General features: G+C 39.9%; 1 protein-coding gene across 6 annotated transcripts in view; it reads right to left on the minus strand.

Annotated features, from left to right (window-relative positions):
- The window catches only part of LOC117394432 (5'-AMP-activated protein kinase subunit gamma-2), a 143,498-nt gene that overhangs the window by 72,742 nt on the left and 46,280 nt on the right, over nt 1-24,476 (minus strand). For all 6 annotated transcript variants that reach the window (XM_033992706.3, XM_033992705.3, XM_033992707.3 and 3 more), the window contains exon 3: nt 14,755-15,028. In XM_033992706.3, the coding sequence (XP_033848597.1) occupies nt 14,755-15,028 (274 nt within the window). The remainder of the gene's footprint in view (nt 1-14,754; nt 15,029-24,476) is intronic.

The raw sequence follows: 24,476 nt of genomic DNA on the forward strand, positions 1-24,476 counted from the left end.
GCATTTTCCTCTCATCTCGGGTGCTGACATTTTTACTGCCTTACTGTCACAGGCTTGATACGGCAGTAAAGACATCAGCACCCTGGATGAGAGGAAAACGTCACTTCCAAGGGGCTAAGAACTATAAACAAATCCAATAAAAGTCCAAGGAGGAAGTTCAGTGAGCAGGACCATCCAACAAGCCTGAAGGCTGCAGCTAATCCCTGGCAGCAGCACTCCCTTGTCATGAGCTCCAACATCCAGCAAGCTGCTCGCTCAGGCACCACGGAGCTGGGAGGACTGACCTTTCAGTGTTGCTAGAATCCTGACAGCAGGAAGCGGGGCAGTGAGTTCAGGCAGGATCAGGTGATGGGCTTCTTTACTGTACTCTGCGATGACTGCTATATCAATATTGAAAGCATAGTATTCATTTCTTTGCATTATTTTTGAATGACTTGTTATCATAGATGTTTTTTAAAAGCATGAATTCAAATGAAATACAAACACAGGGAGCATAGCATAGCATAGCATTGCCCCTCCTGACTTCTAGGAACTAGCAAAAGGTCTGCTGATCTCCAGGTCCATCTAGGAGCATAAGGCACACACACCTGTAAATATAAAGGCTCAAAACTATGAAGGGCCTTATAAGCAGTAAGCAGAATTGTTGTACTCAATCCTGAATTGAACAGGAAGCCAGCGCAGTGATGTAAGAACCGGAGTAATGTGCTGTGAAGGACGTGTGCTAGTGAGCTGTACGGAGTTCCAACCTCACATTGTTTAGGTCAATATACTAATCATTTTCATATAAACCCTTGCGCTTAATTTAAACCTCTTCTCAGGTTCTACAAATCAGGTGCATCTACCTCACAGTAATCAATAAAGCGTCAGCATTTCGGATGCTAACAGCTAATGGTTTACATCAAAATCCAGTAAGATAGGGAGCTGCTTGTCCTTTGCGCTCTTGTGGGTCCTGTGCAGTAAAACCAGGGAATAGTTCACGTTTCAATGCTGCTTCCTGTACAGCAGCCACAGATTCAAACAGGTTTCTCCCAATACCCCTCCCTTCACGGTAAACACTTGGTGTTCCGCTGATTAGGGGGCGTTCCGCGGGACATAAAAGGGGGCCGTGTTGTAGCAGTCGAGGCGGATATCTGAAAGCCTGAAGGAGTGTGGGAGAGGTACTGAGAACGACCAGAAAGGCCAGGACAACCACCCAGAGTCTGGATAATTTTACTTTGTTGTTTATTTGTTTTTGTCTCTCCACATTTCAGTTAGCATTTCTGTTTTGTTTGGACATTTTCTTTTGTTTGTTGTCCTGTCCTGATTACCACTGTTTGCAGACAATAATAAAGGAAAAAGAAACAACTTGTGGAATATCATAACATTGTCTGGATTATATTATTTTTAAACCTCCACCCAACTCAGCTATCCGTGACACTTGGTTTCAAAACAGGGTTTTAAAACAACACTGCGTGTGATTTGAGAATAAATAAGAAATACCTGTGCTTTAGGCAAAGCACGACATGAATGATAAGAACAGAAACCTTTTACCTCTAAGGCATGTACTGTAACTAATGAAGCTTGTTAGTACTTTTAAGCATGCCCTAGACAACATTGAACAACTGGTATTTTAATTTTTTTAGCATTTAGTCCTACAGCAACACAGATGTTATTATGACACACCAATCAGCTGGATACTAATTTCTATAACTACCCCCTTAGCCTTTTAGTGACATATTTTTCCACCTAAAAATATACTTAGGCTCTTCAATTTTTGAGATTAGTTTTGGATGGGCGACCTCGCACACCACAAGCAGGTGTCTTAACCACACCAAAGAGCCGGGCTCGTCTGCATTTGTGGTTTTAGAGCTTTTAACCTCCTCTCATCTCACCGACAGGGGACAGAACCCGTAACGGCAGTGTATCACACAACACTTCCCGTTACACATGAAATGTGGTGAAAATTATGCAGAAGAATGTAATAAAAGCAATGTAAAGCGTTAGCAAGCTCGGTAAATTGTAGATCGCAATCACAGAGCTTTGTAAACACAATGGTTACCCAGCAGGGCTCTACATTTACATTTTTAACTACTGGCCCCTTGGGCCACTGAGCTAGTGTTTTTACTGGCTCAGATGCAATTTTATCTGGCCCAATATATTCATATATTTTTTCATGATGATTTTTATTTTCAGTATGTTTCTAACTGTGTATGGTAACCAAAGAGAGCCCACGTCTCAAAAGAAAGTGGCTAAACAAAGCCTTTCAATGTATGTTACTTCAGCCATTTAACATGCACACATTTGTGTGCTTGTCGGAAAATGAAAACACTGTATTCAAGATTTGAAAATGTATGTGTACAAATGATACCCATTTTTTTACAAGCAAACCCGCAACCAAGTTGTTACCATATAGTCATAGAAACGCTAAAACTGAATTTTAATAATTCTAATTAGGGATGGGTCAGTGTAGTAAAATACATGATTATACGAAAATAAAAAAACCTATTCAAATAGCATATTACATATTCGAGTACACATAAAAACCTTATACATTAGCTACTAGTAGAAACAAACATGTCTTTCTTTTATTTTTTTAATGCTGACGCTTAACAAGTGTTATGTCAGTCTAAACCCGTTGTTATTTGCATATTAAACGTAAGGACCCTAATTAATTATGTAATGCTTGTAACAGCAACATTATACAGCAATTGTATTCTGTTTGAAAATGTTGCCAATTTTATATCCTTGTTTTTAGCTAAAGTTAACAGATCCCTGCATGAGTTCCGCTGTAATGACTGTACACAGCAGCTTCTGCAGCTATTGCTAGCCAGTCGTGAAACAGCTTCTGGGAGCATGGCACCGGCGAACTCTGAATGTGTGAACTTAAATAAAATAATGTATATAGCAAGTGCTAGAAGAAGTAATCCAAACTTGGGTAACATTGAAATTAGAAAGGTAATTTAACTTTATGATGAATGTAAAGACATACTAAATGTTAAGCAGAACAACACAGTGACTAATAAGAAAAGGCAAAATACTTGGAGTTTGAAAGGAGTTATTTTCTGGACTGCAGTTCAATGTAAAACATCTACTGTTGACTTTCTGTGAATGGATGGAGTAACATCAACATTTGCACTAACCATTAAAAGTACAACCAGGTATCCTTGTTCTGAATTATTTACAGGCTATTGAATAAACAAAGTAACTTGACTTGGATGCATCTGATGTCAGTACTTGATGGCTAGTTGTAATTAGTAATGTTAAACTATTGTAATGTTGGAATGTATTTTCTATTGTTTTGGCCAGGTTACAATATTTACACTATAAAGATTATTCTATAAATATTATTTGTTAGAATTAAACAGATGCAGAATATTTAGGTTGCTATATGATAGGTGTTTTATTCTGAATACACTACAGCAAAAATTATTATTTGGTGGTTTGCGCAATATTATGCTACTGTTGCTTTAATAGGAAGAGATACGCGCTTTACCGGCTTACACTGTTATGCTGTCTGCTTGTACACACGCTTTGCCTTTTATTCTTGGGAGCGTAAGGGACCAGAGTTCGGGTAATCGAATACACAAAAATGTTGCACCCTGTGTATTCAAATAGGAAACTATTCAAAATTCCCATCCCTAATCCTAATAATAAACACTATTAAAACAATATTCACAATACAAAATAATAACAATCCTTCTCAGAGCGTTGTCGCTTGTGTAGCCTCTCCCAAGTCAGCGCCAATCTTGCTGAGTGATTCCAACGAGTCCTGGAAAGATTGTGAATGGCATTTTTGACCTGAACACATCGGATCCTAAATAAAAAAGTTAGACAATTCAATCGCGTATCTGGGTATCCATCGGGACATCTTACTGTGAGACTGGATATGATGTAAACGAAATGCTGAATTCACAACAAATGAAGCTGCTGTTTAATCTGCAAGTCTGGGAAACTGACGCCAAACAAGGCAGAACGTTACTTTTTTTTCACTGCATAATGAAACCAGATGAAGCCTCCACTCTAAATGTTTGTCTTCATTTTTTTTCCATAATTACTTTCTTTATGATTTATTGATTTCAGCGCTTTCCTTTTGGTTGATTACTTGCTTAGTTGTAGAAAACCCGATTTGTAGAAGACACACAGCACAGCACTTCGGTACACAGTCTCAGATTCTGACTGTACAACAAACATGACGTGGGCCGGGAAAGTTAGGTTTATTTAGTAGTTATGTTTTAAAAAAATGATTTGTAAATTCATTTTCAGCTTTTTGGCACACTGGCCCATTTTCCTGGATTCATGAAGTGGAAGCCATGTGCACTATATATATATATATTATACTAGTTAAATGTAACCGGCCCAGTCAGGCCTGTGGTGCTTCATAACTACCGGCCAAACTGTGATCTCTACCGGCCCCGGGCCACCGGGCCATGGTTAATGTCGAACCCTGCCCAGGTAAATTCACAGCACAAGCACAGCTGCTAACAGTATTACTTTTTTAATAGAAACTACTGGGGAATTTGGAAAGCTTAACAATTCAGACTGCAAGCCGCTCAAACCACGTGGCTGTGATAGGCCACACTGCCCCTCTTTAGTCACAACCCAGTATATTAAGTCCTAGCCAGACTGAGGTTATCACAGTGTTTCTCGTAATAAATATTAAACCACACTGGTATATCAAGTCCTAGCCAGACTGAGGTTATCACAGTGTTTCTCGTAATAAATATTAAACCACACTGGTTCTCTTTTTCATTTGGGTTAATGAGTCTGGTAGCCTGCAGGAATTGCATCACACTCTAAATTTGCTTGTTTTTTGGATGCCTCAGATTGCATTGGCACTTTATTTTGTTTTCGTTCATCTAGTTAGTACACATAATTAGGCTACTTCACCATAATGTGTGCCTCCAATTATCTATTTTATTCTGTAAAAATTCCTCTCTCCACAAATGACTGTTTCCATTTGGATATTACCAGACACAGGGAAGCTGTTTGGACTAGCCGTTACAGATATGAGCAAAGAGCTACTGTCTCATTGAGTTTCTGAAATTGTTTTCTCCACAAAATGTGTGTCAGCTGACACTGTGTCACTGGCCTGCCCCGAGTGGCCAGCTGGGAAGGAAGAATGGAGGACAATGAAATGTACGAGAGACTGATTATTTTGGGCATGCTGGGCAACAGTAATCTTAACTAATATTTTCTTCTTTTTGTTTAGAGTCATGGGGGCCTCAATAGAGCTCTTAAGCTGAGGGAACACAGAGCCACTTTGTGGCTTGGAACTTGGTTTCAGGAGACTAGGTTTCAGGCCACTGCATGGCACACCAGGGGAGACTAGGGATTTGATACAGCAAAGTTGCCTCAAACTAATCTATTTCTTCATTCTGTATTGTTGAGTTGAGCTGCAGGTGCACTGGTTAATGATTACTCTGTGGTATACAAAAACAGAACATTTCCACTTGCTAAAGCATTTCTTTAAAACTCTGAGGACCTTTAGAAAATAGGTACAGTAAACCGCAAGCACTCCACCCTTATTGAAAGTGTACTGTGGGAAACAGGTCGCTGTACTATCCTGTGAATATACTTTTAATAAAACACAAGAAATGACAGCATTGGATGTCAACTTATGCCTTGTATCAGAATGTTACAGTAACATGCAATGGATGCTGTGAAGCAAGGGTATTATACTGTATTATTACAGGCACTTTAGCAGCTGGAGGGGGGCAATTTAGGAACGTGATTTGTGTCATTGCGTCAATTTGAAGAAGACGTGATTTGTGTTGTTGTGTAAGTTTGAAGAGGATGTGATTTGTGTCGTCGTGTCAGTTTGAAGAAGACGTGATTTGTGTCATTGCGTCAGTTTGAAGAAGATGTGATTTGTGTTGTTGTGTAAGTTTGAAGAGGATGTGATTTGTGTCGTCGTGTCAGTTTGAAGAGGACGTGATTTGTGTCATCGTGTCAGTTTGAAGAGGATGTGATTTGTGTCTTTCTCTCAGTTTGAAGAGGATGTGATTTGTGTCGTTGTGTCAATTTGAGAACGTGATTTGTGTCGTCATGTCAGGTTGAAGAGGATGTGATTTGTGTCGTCGTGTCAGGTTGAAGAGGATGTGATTTGTGTCGTCGTGTCAGTTTGAAGAGGATGTGATTTGTGTCGTGGAGTCAGTTTGACTCTCTGGCGCAGATTAAATCGCAGTACTGAATCTTGGCTGGAGCCGCCTGTTCCCTTTGAAAGCTCAGCATCAACATCATGAAACGTGTCACTCGCTGAATTGGACAAACAACACACAGCCGGATTTGCCAGCTGTCCATAATTCAGCATTATTTCTGTGTGTCACTGATAAATGCCTGCTAGACTTCATACTTTAGCATGAAGCAGGCGGAGAAAACAACAGCTATAAGGTCACATCACATGATTTCTCAAGTGCAAGAAGCAACAAAAAAAATGTGGGGAAACTACACTGGCCAGCAAGCAAGAGGGCATCCAGAGTGATACTGAATTACACCCAAAGTCTACATGTCTACAGTCGTGTGCATATGTATCACAACACCTCAGGATGCACCATGTATATCCTTTATATACCTACCTGCATGAAAACCTCAGGGTGTGAGAATTTACTTTTCTGGCCAGTAATCAGTGAAGCTGACACCCTGGGATCCTTTAAGAAGCTGCTTGATGAGATTCTGGGATAAATAAGCTACTAACAACCAAACAAGCAAGATGGGCCGAATGGCCTCCTCTCGTTTGTAACCTTTCTTATGTTCTTATGTTCTTATATAGAAACAATAGGCACTTGGGTGCGAAAATGCTACTTTGTGCTTTAATTAGGCATCTTAAACTTCTAAAAAGTCTCATGCATTTGACCATCTATGGCTATGTGTTCCTTTCCACTGACTATTTGAAATTAATTGCATGTGTGGCCTATTAAAGTCATCAATTACATCAGAAAACAACAACAACTTGTAATAGACTGGAAAGGAATACAGTCAGTACTCACATATCCGATCCTATAAAATTTTGACTTCAGTGACGGTTAAACGAGTGTGACGCACATCTGATTATTTCATCAGATTCGACATGTATGTAGGTGAGCACGTTCTAACCTGCCCTACACACACATGCACGCACACACGCACACACACACACACACACACACACACATATACATTTAGTACAGAAAGAAAAAATATGACTAGAGTTTGAGGAACTGTACAGGGAGACGTTGATTCTTTCATTGAAATTTGTTAGCGCGCGAGTTGGGGGAATAACACAGGAGTAAAAGACAAAAAACTTGTCAGTTTTTTCAGGGAACACAAAAAAGATACAATGTCAAAAATACATAGCTGAAAGAACTGTGTTTTAAAATAAATAGGCTTCGATTTAGATGTACTGTAGTTGGTTTTGTTGGTACAGTACTATATTCTCAACAGAAGTAGTATTTTAATTCAGAACGATATGATTCTGAAAATATCACTTGCCAAAAGAGACGACTGGACACATGAACTGTAGTACAGTAGCCTACATACTTTTAAATCCGGTACGTCTTGTAGCAGTATGTAAAACTCCCCATTAACGACACAACAGAAAAAATGAAATCAAAATGTTACCCATGCACAGAACTGCTTAAAATGTAAAAGGCAATGCAATTTAGGAAAAGATTTAAAAATAACAACAACAACAGTATCCAAAGTCAGTATTCAAAATTGCAGAATATAGTGCTCGATAAGGCCCTAATGTCACAGTTCACTTAGAAATGAAAATACACAAAAGCAACTAAAGATTGCAGATTTAAAAAAATGCATCACAGTATCTAAAACTGTTTAATGATTAACTTTTACATTCAGTGCCTTGTCTTGTTCGCTTTCTTTTTGGAGGAAGTGTTGTGTAACTGCAGTGCACAATAAAGACAGGCATGTCAGAAAAAAACAACAACAACAACAAAAAAAAACACGGGCTGTGACAGTTAAACAAGTCAGTTGTAACACTGAAGAGATGGGCTTTGTATCAGAAAACTGGTGACGGAGTCGGAAATCACGTGTGACGGGTAAGTGCTTTAATTTGTTACATATATATAATGGGGTTTGATTTTATTCTTAATACAAGGGCGGTAAAACGCGACTGACGTGTATCTGGGTAACGGATATCCGAGTGCTGACTGTATCAATCATCATCCACAGTCTGGAGACAAATGTTGTTGTTACTAAAGTATCTACTGCCACCTTGTGGTACAAAAATGTTAACTTTACTTCAATAAAAGTGTCCTGTTTTCACGGTGTGTTTACTTTAATGCTCTTGCAGTGCTTTCCCAACACAAGGGGGCGCTCTCTCCTCGGCTCTGTGTTGAAGCTCACTGTGTTGTGGGTGAGCATGACTCTCCCTTGAATTGCATCAGTAATCTCGGTATACTGTAGACAGGGTTAATACTGTATCCCAGCAGAAATGCACAGAGCAGCCTGCCCTCCCACCCTTACACACCTACATGAAAACAAACTATCTGTCTGAAAAACAAGACCCGGGCTACATGACACAACATAACACACAGCCTTCCTCTACAGCCCTAACTACGCCCTTGCACATTCCTACAAAACACACTGACATGCCAGCGAAAACAAAAGCAACTTGACTGCAAGCCAGGAGGAAGTGACAGGCTGCCTTGCACTCTGCTTCCTAACCTTTATTGTGCAACAGCACACAACAAAGTGTATCAAGAACTGTGCCCGCCCATCAGTTCAAATGCTAAGCTGACAGTGTCACATTTAACTGTTAATCCTACAGACGCTACCTTCCAATACCTCTGCAGCCTTGTCTTTAGGTACAAGTGGAATTAAAAGAAACAGATGTTAAACATAGGCTGGCTGCTGCCCACAATCTTGCATTCAGTTTGTATTTATTTATTTAACCAGGAGATTTACCTGTTGAGACCCAGGCCTGATATATTATTTGTTTATTTAGCAGACGCCTTTATCCAAGGGAACTTACAGAGACTAGGGTGTGTGAACTATGTATCAGCTGCAGAGTCACTTACAACTACGTCTCACCCAAAAGACGGAGTTCAAGGAGGTGAAGTGACTTGCTCAGGGTCACACAATGAGTCAGTGATCTGAGGTGGGATTTGAACCGGGGACCTCCTGGTTACAAGCCCATTTCTTTAACCACTGGACCACACAGCCTCCTTATAACACAGGGTCCTATACAAGGGGGTCCTATAAAACAATAAAAAAAATCAATTACAATGTACAAACAACACCATAAAAACATGTGTGGTTCAAACTTCATCAGCAGCACTAAGACTAGTATAAATCTAAGACTGAGATCTAAGACTAGTATAAATAAGACCTGTATCTATTTGTGAATGTGGACTGAGGGAGAAGCATTGGCAGGAAGTTCTAAGCAATTCCTTCATATGATCTTTAAAAACAGAGGAGGAAAGATGATCAGATTCCATCTTCATACTATGATGGAAACAATCCCACGTCTTCAGGAGTTGATATGTAAAAGATGATTCTCCTGTACGTGTTCGAACCCCTGGAACAGGCAAATGAACAGAATCCTGAGTGTAAACGATAGCCAACGCTTCTCACATGAACCTTAGATTATGTAGCCTTAGATAACAAAGTTCCAAGTTCCACAAGTTCTGAGGTCTGTAATGGTTTATATATTGAGTGGTATATGAAACTGTAAATGTAAATGTATTTATACTTTTAAAAAAGCCTTGTCTTGGAGCTTCTTCAAGTACACAAATAATAATAAAAAACACAGAGACCATTTCTATAGCATGAATTACACATTCACAGCAGCTTCAGGTATTGAGAGTTTTAAATTATTGATTATCCAACGTAAATGGGAGCCGTGGCAAAGAAAAAAACAAAACAGGATAAACTGTAGATTTTGTTTGATATCTGTTCTATCTGTAAACAACATGAGACACTTCAGAGACACTTATCTTAGAAAGGTAGACTGCCATTGAAAAGGCAGTGGGCAGAGATTGAGAGAGATCCAATTCGTTACCATGGGAACTTTGCATATAGGTTTTGTTTATTGCACTATTGCCTCCCACACGTTTAGCACATATTTTTCCAGATAACACTGAAATTAAGCTTTTTTTTTCTATAAGCAATACATGATGTGTTGCCAGGCAGATCTTTACCTTTGCATTCATTATACAGAACGATATATATATTAAACTGTACAGAATTAAACAATATTTTTCAAATATAGGTCCATATTTTCAAAGTGTTTCCTCCATGCTTTAAATAACCCCTGTTTTTTGAAAGGAGAAAACATTATGTTAATGTTACAAAATGAAAACATAACATTGACCTAGTATTATAAAATGAATATGAGTTATTAAAGACTGGAGGAAACACTTTGAAAATATGACCCATACTGTCTTAGAAACTATTAATTCTACATGAAGGACAATTCGCCTTATACACTGTGTTACTTGGTCTGTGTTGGCCTTCTCTCAGATTCATATCAAGCTGTGGGTTCCACCAGTTATCAATATCATCTAGGAGGGTGTGGAACCACTCTTGAGCTGCACTACATGTAGGAGGTCAAAGGTCATTGCACTAGCTCATCTTATATCATGTTCCTTTGGGCCATTGAAGATGTCACAACTTGAAGGTGTCACGACTCCCTGTCTGGTACTGAGTACCATTTCCTTCTCAAAGTATGCTGAGCCAGCCTTTATCATCTTTGAATATGAGACAGTCACTGTTATTCCAGGTCAAGACCGACTCGCCTTGAGGAGAGCTTGCTTGATTCAGTTAACAGCCTTGTCACTTGGACACTACTTGATCATTGATGTTCTTCCATTTGGTTAGAATGAATTGGTTAGGAGCCCAACGAGTGTTCTTTATACAGCATGCCTTTCAGCATCTTTCATTGACATGTATGCATTATAAAATAGATACATAGATAAGAATCCTAACATGGCACAATTGTGCACACAGTGATCACAGGGTTATACAGAAAACTATATTCAGTAGACAGCTTGTGCTTTCTTGCAGAAGAAAACAAGCCTTTTATGCAATTTTTAGCAAACTAACAGCAGACTGTTTGCTCGTGCATAACGCCTGGCCTTTTGATTCATTATGTGTTGCTGGTTTGGCTGCTTCCAGACATGATTTAGATGACTGTAATTCAATACTCTACAATTCCTCAAGCGCTCCAGCACTTCACCTGTTTAATGACTGTCTGCATGGAGCGATGCACACACAGCCTCTTGAGGTGTCGGCTGCAGGGATGATGTGACAAGCGGTCGGCTGCCCTGACAAAGACAAATCATGCATCGGCTTTCTAACCCTGAGAGGCAATATGAATCTGCTGATTAAACTGCCTGCTCACTGTAATTCAGTAATGCAGCATGATTCATTTCTCACTCATGTAACAATCAAAATGAGCCAGCTTCATTTGCACATCATTATTATAACAGGGTTTCAGCTAATGCAAATGGCTTATTTTCTTTTCTAAAACAGTTTCCTCAATAAAGGTCTACCTGGATTATAATGAAGAGTTATGGATAAGGTTTTTGGGACCTCTATGACACATTTGGAAGTCGTAACAAACATCTAAGCAGAAGGAGTGCGTTGTTTATATGACCAGCAGGTAAGGAGGGCCTTTACTGAGACACCAATATTATTATTATTATTATTATTATTATTATTATTATTATTATTATTATTTTTATTATTATTATTATTTTTTTTTTTTATATAAATTTAGTCGTTGCCAATTATTTTTGATTATTTTCTCCTCAATTTGGAAATGGCCAATTATTTTTAGGCTCAGCTCACCGCTACCACCCCTGCGCTGACTCGGGAGGACGAAGACGAACACATGCTGTCTTCCGAAGAGTTTGCCGTCAGCCGACGGCTTTTTTTCACACTGTGGACTCAGCATGCAGCCACCCAAGAGCTACAGCGTCGGAGGGCAACGCAGCTCTCGGGCAGCTTACAGGCAGGCCCGCAGGCGCCCGGACTACAGGGGTCACTGGTGCACAGTGAGCTGAGGACACCCTGGCCGACCTAACCCTCCCTCCCCCTGGGCGGCGCTCGGCCAATTGAGCGTCGCCCCCTGGAATCTCCCATCCTCGGTTGGCAAAGGAATAGCCTGGACTCAAACTCGTGACGTCCAGACTATAGAGCACATCCTGCACTCCACGTGGAGCGCCTTTACTGGATGTGCCACTTGGGAGCCCAAGCACCAATATTTTATAGTGTACCATAGAAGTAGTGACCAGGCCTCGCCCCTTGCACAGCATGGGATAATGAGAAACAGGGGTTTTGAGATTGGATTTCTGCACCGTGGGTTTGATTCTCAAAACAAAAACAAAATACAAAGGATGTTTAACTATTTGAAAGATTTTTCTCATCCAATTTGAACAGATAAAGAGAAACGCCACAGTACAGTAAGTCTACCTCCTTATTCCCCTCAACAATGAATAGATAAGAGCCACACAGGGACAAAGAGCATGACTGGTCTCTACTACAGCCCTAATCTGTAATAATAAAGGCAGGATCCGCCCGAGAGAATTTCAGATCTAAATAATGTAGGAGCAAATGAGTGCTGGGAGTGAACAGGGACAGATGTGACCAGCAAGACAATAACAGGCTATGAAGCACAGCAAACAATCACAAGCAGAGAGTAAGCAATAATGTGCAGACCCTCTGGGATCTGTCCAACATCCTATAGAGAAACAGACCCCACTTTTCACTGAGGAAGCAATTACCCTAACCCAGTATAATCCAGCAAAGGACAAAACAAAACGAGAAAACGGCACATGTTTGGGAAGTCAGCTGTAGCCCTTAACAGAAATACGTATTTCACATGTTTGGAAGTCAGCTGTAACCCTTAACAGAAATATGTATTTCACATGTTTGGAAGTCAGCTGTAACCCTTAACAGAAATACGTATTTCACATGTTTGGAAGTCAGCTGTAACCCTTAACAGAAATACGTATTTCACATGTTTGGAAGTCAGCTGTAACCCTTAACAGAAATACGTATTTCACATGTTTCTTCGACTGCATGTTTGTCCACATGTGATGGGGTTAAAGCCACAACAGGGGTGTGGCAGGACGGGTCTGTCTGTTTAATGGGAAGCTTGAGGCATGTTGGTTCCACTGAACTCCACGTGCAGGAGGGGTACGGTGCTGTCACTTCTCTTGAGGCATGTTGGTTCCACTGAACTCCACGTGCAGGAGGGGTACGGTGCTGTCACTTCTCTTGAGGCATGTTGGTTCCACTGAACTCCACGTGCAGGAGGGGTACGGTGCTGTCACTTCTCTTGAGGCATGTTGGTTCCACTGAACTCCACGTGCAGGAGGGGTACGGTGCTGTCACTTCTCTTGAGGCATGTTGGTTCCACTGAACTCCACGTGCAGGAGGGGTACGGTGCTGTCACTTCTCTTGAGGCATGTTGGTTCCACTAAACTCCACGTGCAGGAGGGGTACGGTGCTGTCACTTCTCTTGAGGCATGTTGGTTCCACTGAACTCCACGTGCAGGAGGGGTACGGTGCTGTCACTTCTCTTGAGGCATGTTGGTTCCACTGAACTCCACGTGCAGGAGGGGTACGGTGCTGTCACTTCTCTTGAGGCATGTTGGTTCCACTGAACTCCACGTGCAGGAGGGGTACGGTGCTGTCACTTCTCTTGTTGGGACTGCTTTACAGTACTGCATCTATTTTTTTTCAGCAAGCAGTCTGGCACTGACCAACCTGCTGTACTCAAGAGTGCGGTTCCACTATGATGCCCAGCGAGCTGTGCTGAAACTGCTAAATATGTGCCCTACTTTCATCTCCTGGGATAAGAACTGAATAGGCAACCCTCTGGACACAGAAGCCACACTTTATATTCATTGTTGTATTTAAGTCTCGTTTACAGAGTATTTTATTTTTTAAGACCTGTGCTGGGAAATTTGTTTCTGATTCCTGTAACCCTGTTCTATGTGTGTCTGCTGAATAAACACCATCATAGGGTAGTTGCTATTGTAGGCAGTAATGTTGGTGCAAGGGGCTTTGCTTCTGATTCAATGTTATAATTGCATGGTACTGCGAATCTCAAACCTTTCAGCAGGTAAAATAACAAATACAATCCTACTTCTGTTATTGTGGTAGAAATAAAAAGAAAGAAAGGACTGTAAGAAAAATTAAAGTAAAATATACCTCAAAATATACTTTTGTACCAGCGTCTAAGATTATATTAACCACACATTACATAGAATGTTTGTGTTATTTAGAGCACTAACAATTATTCTGAATTAGCCTACATTCACCAATACCTTATATGCTTACAGACCTGTTGTGTTTTCACTAAAACATACAAACACTTACTTTAAAAACTGGCCCTATCTCAAACGCATCCTGCCATCAGCCTTCTATTAGAGACAGCTAACAGGAAATGAGGACAGCTTCTTGAAACCACATTAAAAGAAAAACATAAATTATGTCTGGTCTTGTGGTTATCCTTTTTGTTACATGTGCAGCATGTAACAAAACAATAGTAAGTATATAAAAAAAAACAATGACAATTGAAATGAAAGTGCAAGTTATAAAACATGCAGCTTCTGAAGTCCCGTATTTACGTGATTGAGATTTAACTTTTGCCGTTAACAAAATGAGAGTAAGTAACCACAACAATATCGTTAAAGAGAAAATAAAAAATAACAGAGATGCCAGTTAGAAAATGCAACAAACCAATTACAAAGCGGCCTGTCCCCAAACAGTATTGTGTTAATGGAAACAGGTTCCCAGCTGTACCCCCTCCTCCCTCCCTGTGCTTACCCTTCCTGGACCTCGAGAAGAACTTGATGCTGACAGGGGACGTGGAGGTGCTGGAGGAGGACTCCTTCGAGGAGGAGCGGAACATTCCACTGAAGCTCATGCGGCGGGGGGTTTTGGGTGGGGACTCCTGGTAGGAGTAGGGGAAGAGGGTTTTGGGGGAGCCCGGGCTTTGTTTGGACCGGGCCGGTGCTGACATGGGGCTGGAGGGCCGGCAGGGAGGTACCCTTGAGAAGAAGCCTTTGGTGGGGCTGCTTGAGGGCCGGCTGCTTTCTGCCTGTCAAACAAAATGAAAGGGTCTCCATTATTCAGAGCCAGGTGGGGATACAGTAGCAATAGCGAAACAAAAATGAATACATCTCAATATCAGGACAGCAGTTAGCAGAACCACTCTGAATGATTGCAGATATCATGGGTTTATAAAATGGATACATCTCAATATTAGGACAGCAGTTGTCAGAGCCAGACTGACCCCTTGCCTTGTGTTTGACTCTCCTGATAATGAAAGTAAGAGCCTCAGTATTATAAGAGTTCAATAAAAGTGCTCTGGGAGCATGAGGAGCCAGACTGACCCCTTGCCTTGTGTTGGACTCTCCTGATTCAGCTAATTGCTACTCAGCACAATGCAAAAAACAACCTGGAGCCACCTATTGATTGCAACTTCAGACCCATGCCAGCTCATTAAGTGCAATGGTGACTGGAGACCAAAAACATAGTGATAAGAATCAGATAAACCAATTCAAGTTTCCTTTAGAGCTTTAGAAGTCGACCGCAGTGGCTTCCTTTATTTTTTTTTGTATGTTCCTGTCTTCTCTTCTGCAGTTACACTAATTGACTTTGCGGCCACGGGAAGTATAAAAAGCCAAAGTGTTAACCAGGTACTTCACCCTTTACAGCTGAGAGAAACTTCTCTGCAGTCCATTTGCAAATGGATGCCTGGGTTGCTTTGATTGCAGCTGTCTACATACCCTGCAGAGATTTCAGCACTTAAACAAGATTCAAATTGAGTGGCAGGGTCATTCTGTGGTTGTTGAGTGTAGAGAGGAGAGTACGGGGAGCGGAGAGAAAGAAGGACATTTCAAAACAATTGCTAAAACGTGCTGGAGTATCCAGCACGACACTTACTTGTTTGTTTGTTTATTCGTTTGGCCCTTGTGCACTTTGGTTTCTGTTTTGTTGTTTTTGTTTGAATCTTTTGTTTTGTTTGTTTATTAAACACGCTGAGTGCTATTGCACTCAGCTTCACCCGCCCATCCACTGTTTGGTTTCAGTTACTTCCTGGTCCGTGACGTCATCAACCTCACCACTGCGAGCCAGCCTGCCACATCAATATAATCAACATTCACTATTTTGAAATTCTCTTCTTGTACCACAAAAGGTTTTGCAGTGCAGTCCGTTTATAAGAATCATATCCGTCCCAGATGAATTGATTCTTATAAGCGGTTTATTCTTAAAAGCGGACCGATATGATTACAATTAGCAAAAGCACCTCCGCGCATCAGTAGTTTAAATACAGTTTACAAATGTCAATGGTGCTCAATCACAGAGGACAATACATCAAAACAATCCAAACATTTCCTTGTGTGTAAGCAGCTTGTTATATGATCACGATTATGTTTACTCAAGGCTGCAGAATCCTATTTTAATACAGTATACTTGAGAAGCGATTGTCTCGTGAGGGTGTCTAGTTTAACTGCCGTGTGGTGTTACATGTAATGGCTTTTGAATTAAAATGACATTACAGTACAGTATTTTACTGTCAGGACTACCACTGCATTTAAGCATCTGTGGCTTGCTTTTTTTCAGTTGCGATGCAAATCTCACAGTTCTTCACTAAGTGGAGATGCAAAGCTCCCTCTAAATACATATCACACAATAACAGTGCTGTACTCAGTATGTATTTAATGACTGTGTATTTATTCACTTTATTAAAACACATTTTCACTAACAGAGAACACAAAAAATACCTGTACAATGCAGTTGCGCGTCTTTCTTTTTCCTGCCACGTCGACACACATAAACTGCACGACTTGCTTTTTTTCTACTGGGAGTCGCTGCGGACCAGGGATTATACTGCACATGCTGTGTATGTACCTAATCACGCAAAATGTTTGATTTTCAGTTGATGCTGTGACATTCCAGCGGGCATCTAACCCGATAGAGGTGGAAGCTGATTGGCTAATGGTCCTGAATACAATTATACTGAAGCATCCAAGTGTGCGGTTCTTTCTATAGTGTAGTCAAACTGGGGGCTGGGACCTCCTGCAGGGTTCTCGAAAGGTATCAATGGGGTCGCAAGGCAACCATATCATAAGCAAACCGGAACCATACATATTGGCTACAGGACATTGCAACAAGTCTTTCAGTGACATTTATCTTTTCATTGTTAACATCCTTACAACTTTTTACACTTATAACTTTAAAGTCTGTTTCAAAGCTCTTATCAAAATGGCACTAGAGTTTGAGATCTGTCCTCTAAATCACTGCAGGAAGAGCAATTTAAAAAAAAAAATAACAACAAGTGCTCTGGCTTTTCTGTTCTGTACCACATCATGGATTGTTATTGCTGTGTTACCTGTTTGACAATGTGGGCAATCATCCTTACACTATCATCAGTGCACAAGAGTGGCCATTTTGAAAATAGCTTTGAAACATACTTTAAGTTCTAAGTGTCAGGATGTTCATAATGAAACATTATTTAAACAGTTGTAGCAACACGTGTGGACGTGTAGCGCTATATTTTTCAGAAACCCGCTACTTACTCTTTAAGCACAATCTTTGGCTTTTTTTGTTGTTGTAATTAGTGGTTTTGTGCTGGGTTGCGTTCTTTTGTTGTTGTTGTTGTTGTAATTAGTGGTTTTGTGCTGGGCTGCGTTCTTTTGATGTTGTTGTAATTAGTGGTTTTGTGCTGGGATGTGTTCTTTTGTTGTTGTTGTTGTTGTAATTAGTGGTTTTGTGCTGGGTTGCGTTCTTTTTTGTTGTTGTAATTAGTGGTTTTGTGCTGGGTTGCGTTCCTTGTTTTGTTGTTGTTGTAATTAGTGGTTTTGTGCTGGGTTGCGTTCTTTTGTTGTTGTTGTTGTTGTAATTAGTGGTTTTGTGCTGGGTTGCGTTCTTTTGTTGTTGTTGTAATTAGTGGTTTTGTGCTGGGTTGCGTTCTTTTGTTGTTGTTGTAATTAGTGGTTTTGCGCTGGGTTGCGTTCTTTTTTTGTTGTTGTAATTAGTGGTTTTGTGCTGGGTTGCGTTCTTTTTTGTTGTTGTTGTAATTAGTGGTTTTGTGCTGGGTTGCGTTCTTTTGTTGTTGTAATTAGTGGTTTTGTGCTGGGTTGCGTTCTTTTGTTGTTGTTGTTGTTGTAATTAGTGGTTTTGTGCTGGGTTGCGTTCTTTTGTTGTTGTTGTAATTAGTGGTTTTGTGCTGGGTTGCGTTCTTTTGTTGTTGTTGTAATTAGTGGTTTTGTGCTGGGTTGCGTTCTTTTTTTGTTGTTGTAATTAGTGGTTTTGTGCTGGGTTGCGTTCTTTTTTGTTGTTGTTGTAATTAGTGGTTTTGTGCTGGGTTGCGTTCTTTTGTTGTTGTTGTAATTAGTGGTTTTGTGCTGGGTTGCGTTCTTTTTTTGTTGTTGTTGTAATTAGTGGTTTTGTGCTGGGCTGCGTTCTTTTGTTGTTGTTGTAATTAGTGGTTTTGTGCTGGGATGTGTTCTTTTGTTGTTGTTGTTGTTGTAATTAGTGGTTTTGTGCTGGGTTGCGTTCTTTTTTGTTGTTGTAATTAGTGGTTTTGTGCTGGGTTGCGTTCCTTGTTTTGTTGTTGTTGTAATTAGTGGTTTTGTGCTGGGTTGCGTTCTTTTGTTGTTGTTGTTGTTGTAATTAGTGGTTTTGTGCTGGGTTGCGTTCTTTTGTTGTTGTTGTAATTAGTGGTTTTGTGCTGGGTTGCGTTCTTTTGTTGTTGTTGTAATTAGTGGTTTTGTGCTGGGTTGCGTTCTTTTTTTGTTGTTGTAATTAGTGGTTTTGTGCTGGGTTGTGTTCTTTTGTTGTTGTTGTAATTAGTGGTTTTGTGCTTGGTTGCGTTCTTCTTTTTTGTTGTTGTTGTAATTAGTGGTTTTGTGTTGGGTTGCGTTCTTTTTTGTTGTTGTTGTAATTAGTGGTTTTGTGCTGGGTTGCGTTCTTTTTTTGTTGTTGTTGTAATTAGTGGTTTTGTGCTGGGTTGCGTTCTTTTGTTGTTGTTGTAATTAGTGGTTTTGTGCTGGGTTGCGTTCCTTGTTTTGTTGTTGTTGTAATTAGTGGTTTTGTGCTGGGTTGCGTTCTTTTTTTGTTGTTGTAATTAGTGGTTTTGTGCTGGGTTGCGTTCCTTGTTTTGTTGTTGTTGTAATTAGTGGTTTTGTGCTGGGTTGCGTTCTTTTTTTGTTGTTGTAATTAGTGGTTTTGTGCTGGGTTGCGTTCTTTTTTTGTTGTTGTTGTAATTAGTGGTTTTGTGCTGGGTTGCGTTCTTTTGTTGTTGTTGTAATTAGTGGTTTTGTGCTGGGTTGCGTTCTTTTGTTGTTGTTGTAATTAGTGGTTTTGTGTTGGGTTGCGTTCTTTTGTTGTTGTTGTAATTAGTGGTTTTGTGCTGGGCTGCGTTCTTTTGTTGTTGTTGTAATTAGTGGTTTTGTGCTGGGTTGCGTTCTTTTTTTGTTGTTGTTGTAATTAGTGGTTTTGTGCTGGGTTGCGTTCTTTTGTTGTTGTAATTAGTGGTTTTGTGCTGGGTTGCGTTCTTTTGTTGTTGTTGTAATTAGTGGTTTTGTGCTGGGTTGCGTTCTTTTTTGTTGTTGTAATTAGTGGTTTTGTGCTGGGTTGCGTTCCTTGTTTTGTTGTTGTTGTAATTAGTGGTTTTGTGCTGGGTTGCGTTCCTTGTTTTGTTGTTGTTGTAATTAGTGGTTTTGTGCTGGGCTGCGTTCTTTTTTTGTTGTTGTAATTAGTGGTTTTGTGCTGGGCTGCGTTCTTTTTTTTGTTGTTGTTGTAATTGGTGGTTTTGTGCTGGGCTGCGTTCTTTTGTTGTTGTTGTAATTAGTGGTTTTGTGCTGGGTTGCGTTCTTTTTTTTTTTTTGTTGTAATTGGTGGTTTTGTGCTGGGCTGCGTTCTTTTTTTGTTGTTGTAATTAGTGGTTTTGTGCTTGGTTGCGTTCTTCTTTTTTGTTGTTGTTGTAATTAGTGGTTTTGTGTTGGGTTGCGTTCTTTTGTTGTTGTTGTAATTAGTGGTTTTGTGCTGGGCTGCGTTCTTTTTTTGTTGTTGTTGTAATTAGTGGTTTTGTGCTGGGTTGCGTTCTTTTGTTGTTGTTGTAATTAGTGGTTTTGTGCTGGGCTGCGTTCTTTTTTTGTTGTTGTTGTTGTAATTAGTGGTTTTGTGCTGGGTTGCGTTCTTTTTTTGTTGTTGTTGCAATTAGTGGTTTTGTGCTGGGTTGAGTTCTTTTGTTGTTGTTGTAATTAGTGGTTTTGTGCTGGGTTGCGTTCTTTTGTTGTTGTTGTAATTAGTGGTTTTGTGCTGGGTTGCGTTCTTTTGTTGTTGTAATTAGTGTTTTTGTGCTGGGTTGCGTTCTTTTGTTGTTGTTGTAATTAGTGGTTTTGTGCTGGGTTGCGTTCTTTTTTGTTGTTGTAATTAGTGGTTTTGTGCTGGGTTGCGTTCCTTGTTTTGTTGTTGTTGTAATTAGTGGTTTTGTGCTGGGTTGCGTTCCTTGTTTTGTTGTTGTTGTAATTAGTGGTTTTGTGCTGGGCTGCGTTCTTTTTTTTTTTGTTGTTGTAATCGGTGGTTTTGTGCTGGGCTGCGTTCTTTTGTTGTTGTTGTAATTAGTGGTTTTGTGCTTGGTTGCATTCTTCTTTTTTGTTGTTGTTGTAATTAGTGGTTTTGTGTTGGGTTGTGTTCTTTTGTTGTTGTTGTAATTAGTGGTTTTGTGCTGGGTTGCGTTCTTTTTTTGTTGTTGTAATTAGTGGTTTTGTGCTGGGTTGCGTTCTTTTGTTGTTGTTGTAATTAGTGGTTTTGTGCTGGGTTGCATTCTTTTGTTGTTGTTGTAATTAGTGGTTTTGTGCTGGGTTGCGTTCTTTTTTTGTTGTTGTAATTAGTGGTTTTGTGCTGGGTTGCGTTCCTTGTTTTGTTGTTGTTGTAATTAGTGGTTTTGTGCTGGGTTGCGTTCTTTTTTTGTTGTTGTAATTAGTGGTTTTGTGCTGGGTTGCGTTCTTTTTTTGTTGTTGTTGTAATTAGTGGTTTTGTGCTGGGTTGCGTTCTTTTGTTGTTGTTGTAATTAGTGGTTTTGTGCTGGGTTGCGTTCTTTTGTTGTTGTTGTAATTAGTGGTTTTGTGTTGGGTTGCGTTCTTTTGTTGTTGTTGTAATTAGTGGTTTTGTGCTGGGCTGCGTTCTTTTGTTGTTGTTGTAATTAGTGGTTTTGTGCTGGGTTGCGTTCTTTTTTTGTTGTTGTTGTAATTAGTGGTTTTGTGCTGGGTTGCGTTCTTTTGTTGTTGTTGTAATTAGTGGTTTTGTGCTGGGTTGCGTTCTTTTGTTGTTGTTGTAATTAGTGGTTTTGTGCTGGGTTGCGTTCTTTTTTGTTGTTGTAATTAGTGGTTTTGTGCTGGGTTGCGTTCCTTGTTTTGTTGTTGTTGTAATTAGTGGTTTTGTGCTGGGTTGCGTTCCTTGTTTTGTTGTTGTTGTAATTAGTGGTTTTGTGCTGGGCTGCGTTCTTTTTTTGTTGTTGTAATTAGTGGTTTTGTGCTGGGCTGCGTTCTTTTTTTTGTTGTTGTTGTAATTGGTGGTTTTGTGCTGGGCTGCGTTCTTTTGTTGTTGTTGTAATTAGTGGTTTTGTGCTGGGTTGCGTTCTTTTTTTTTTTTGTTGTAATTGGTGGTTTTGTGCTGGGCTGCGTTCTTTTTTTGTTGTTGTAATTAGTGGTTTTGTGCTTGGTTGCGTTCTTCTTTTTTGTTGTTGTTGTAATTAGTGGTTTTGTGTTGGGTTGCGTTCTTTTGTTGTTGTTGTAATTAGTGGTTTTGTGCTGGGCTGCGTTCTTTTTTTGTTGTTGTTGTAATTAGTGGTTTTGTGCTGGGTTGCGTTCTTTTGTTGTTGTTGTAATTAGTGGTTTTGTGCTGGGCTGCGTTCTTTTTTTGTTGTTGTTGTTGTAATTAGTGGTTTTGTGCTGGGTTGCGTTCTTTTTTTGTTGTTGTTGTAATTAGTGGTTTTGTGCTGGGTTGCGTTCTTTTGTTGTTGTTGTAATTAGTGGTTTTGTGCTGGGTTGCGTTCTTTTGTTGTTGTTGTAATTAGTGGTTTTGTGCTGGGTTGCGTTCTTTTGTTGTTGTTGTAATTAGTGGTTTTGTGCTGGGTTGCGTTCTTTTGTTGTTGTTGTAATTAGTGGTTTTGTGCTGGGTTGCGTTCTTTTTTGTTGTTGTAATTAGTGGTTTTGTGCTGGGTTGCGTTCCTTGTTTTGTTGTTGTTATAATTAGTGGTTTTGTGCTGGGTTGCGTTCCTTGTTTTGTTGTTGTTGTAATTAGTGGTTTTGTGCTGGGCTGCGTTCTTTTTTTTGTTGTTGTTGTAATTGGTGGTTTTGTGCTGGGCTGCGTTCTTTTGTTGTTGTTGTAATTAGTGGTTTTGTGCTTGGTTGCATTCTTCTTTTTTGTTGTTGTTGTAATTAGTGGTTTTGTGTTGGGTTGCGTTCTTTTGTTGTTGTTGTAATTAGTGGTTTTGTGCTGGGTTGCGTTCTTTTTTTGTTGTTGTTGTAATTAGTGGTTTTGTGCTGGGCTGCGTTCTTTTGTTGTTGTTGTAATTAGTGGTTTTGTGCTGGGATGTGTTCTTTTGTTGTTGTTGTTGTTGTAATTAGTGGTTTTGTGCTGGGTTGCGTTCTTTTTTGTTGTTGTAATTAGTGGTTTTGTGCTGGGTTGTGTTCTTTTGTTGTTGTTGTAATTAGTGGTTTTGTGCTTGGTTGCGTTCTTCTTTTTTGTTGTTGTTGTAATTAGTGGTTTTGTGTTGGGTTGCGTTCTTTTGTTGTTGTTGTAATTAGTGGTTTTGTGCTGGGTTGCGTTCTTTTTTTGTTGTTGTAATTAGTGGTTTTGTGCTGGGTTGCGTTCTTTTGTTGTTGTTGTAATTAGTGGTTTTGTGCTGGGTTGCATTCTTTTGTTGTTGTTGTAATTAGTGGTTTTGTGCTGGGTTGCGTTCTTTTTTGTTGTTGTAATTAGTGGTTTTGTGCTGGGATGTGTTCTTTTGTTGTTGTTGTTGTTGTAATTAGTGGTTTTGTGCTGGGATGTGTTCTTTTGTTGTTGTTGTTGTAATTAGTGGTTTTGTGCTGCGTTGCGTTCTTTTTTTGTTGTTGTAATTAGTGGTTTTGTGCTGGGTTGCGTTCTTTTTTGTTGTTGTAATTAGTGGTTTTGTGCTGGGCTGCGTTCTTTTTTTGTTGTTGTAATTAGTGGTTTTGTGCTGGGTTGCGTTCTTTTTTTGTTGTTGTAATTAGTGGTTTTGTGCTGGGCTGCGTTCTTTTTTTGTTGTTGTAATTAGTGGTTTTGTGCTGGGTTGCGTTCTTTTTTTGTTGTTGTAATTAGTGGTTTTGTGCTGGGTTGCGTTCTTTTTTTGTTGTTGTAATTAGTGGTTTTGTGCTGCGTTGCGTTCTTTTTTTGTTGTTGTAATTAGTGGTTTTGTGCTGGGCTGCGTTCTTTTTTTGTTGTTGTAATTAGTGGTTTTGTGCTGGGCTGCGTTCTTTTTTTGTTGTTGTAATTAGTGGTTTTGTGCTGGGTTGCGTTCTTTTTTTGTTGTTGTAATTAGTGGTTTTGTGCTGGGTTGCGTTCTTTTTTTGTTGTTGTAATTAGTGGTTTTGTGCTGGGCTGCGTTCTTTTTTTGTTGTTGTAATTAGTGGTTTTGTGCTGGGTTGCGTTCTTTTTTTTTGTTGTTGTTGTAATTGGTGGTTTTGTGCTGGGTTGCGTTCTACAGCCACTGTTTAAATGGGTTTAGCTCTTGAATGTCTTCAGATTTTAGTCTAAGTACTTTATAAGACTGAATCAAAGCACTGGATTAATACTTAAAATAATTGCGCACAATAGAAAGGGATCAAGGGTTTAGCATCCTGTTAAACTGTTTAGAGTAACAGTAAAGAAAAAGATAGTGCATGCTAACAAGATCATCCCCATTGCATCAGACTATAGAAAACAACTGCTTTAGAATGAAAGACTCATACATGCACCGCAACGGGCAGCACTGTGGAGTAGTGGTTTGGGCTTTAGACTCTTGACTGGAGGGTTTTGGGTTCAATCCCAGGTGGGGGACAGTGTTGCTGTACCCTTGAGCAATGTACTTTACCTAGATTGCTCCAGTAAATACCCAACTGTATAAATGGGTAATTGTATGTAAAAATAACGTGATAACTTGTAATATTGTGATATAATGTGATAACTTGTAACAATTGTAAGTTGCCGTGGATAAGGGTGTCTGCTAAGAAATAAATAATAATAATAACCAGACAAACTCAATTCTATTGCGCTTCTGTCAGACATCATGCCATGAAACACCCTCAGCGGTTCTGTTTTGAGATCAACACTTAGGGCAGAGGAAACAAGCTTATTCCTTTAAGGACCGGGATCGTGTTAACACCATCATACTGAAGTGGGCTTCTAGGACCGCGATCTTATAAACACAATAAAAGAAGCACTTTGTTTTGATGACTTACAGGGCCACCATGCTTTGCAGTACAAGCTTGAAACACACCTCAATGGATAGGGGAGGGACTGGCGTTCAGTTC

Source organism: Acipenser ruthenus, chromosome 3 (assembly GCF_902713425.1).
Source record: "Acipenser ruthenus chromosome 3, fAciRut3.2 maternal haplotype, whole genome shotgun sequence".
NCBI classification, from domain to species: Eukaryota; Metazoa; Chordata; class Actinopteri; order Acipenseriformes; family Acipenseridae; genus Acipenser; species Acipenser ruthenus.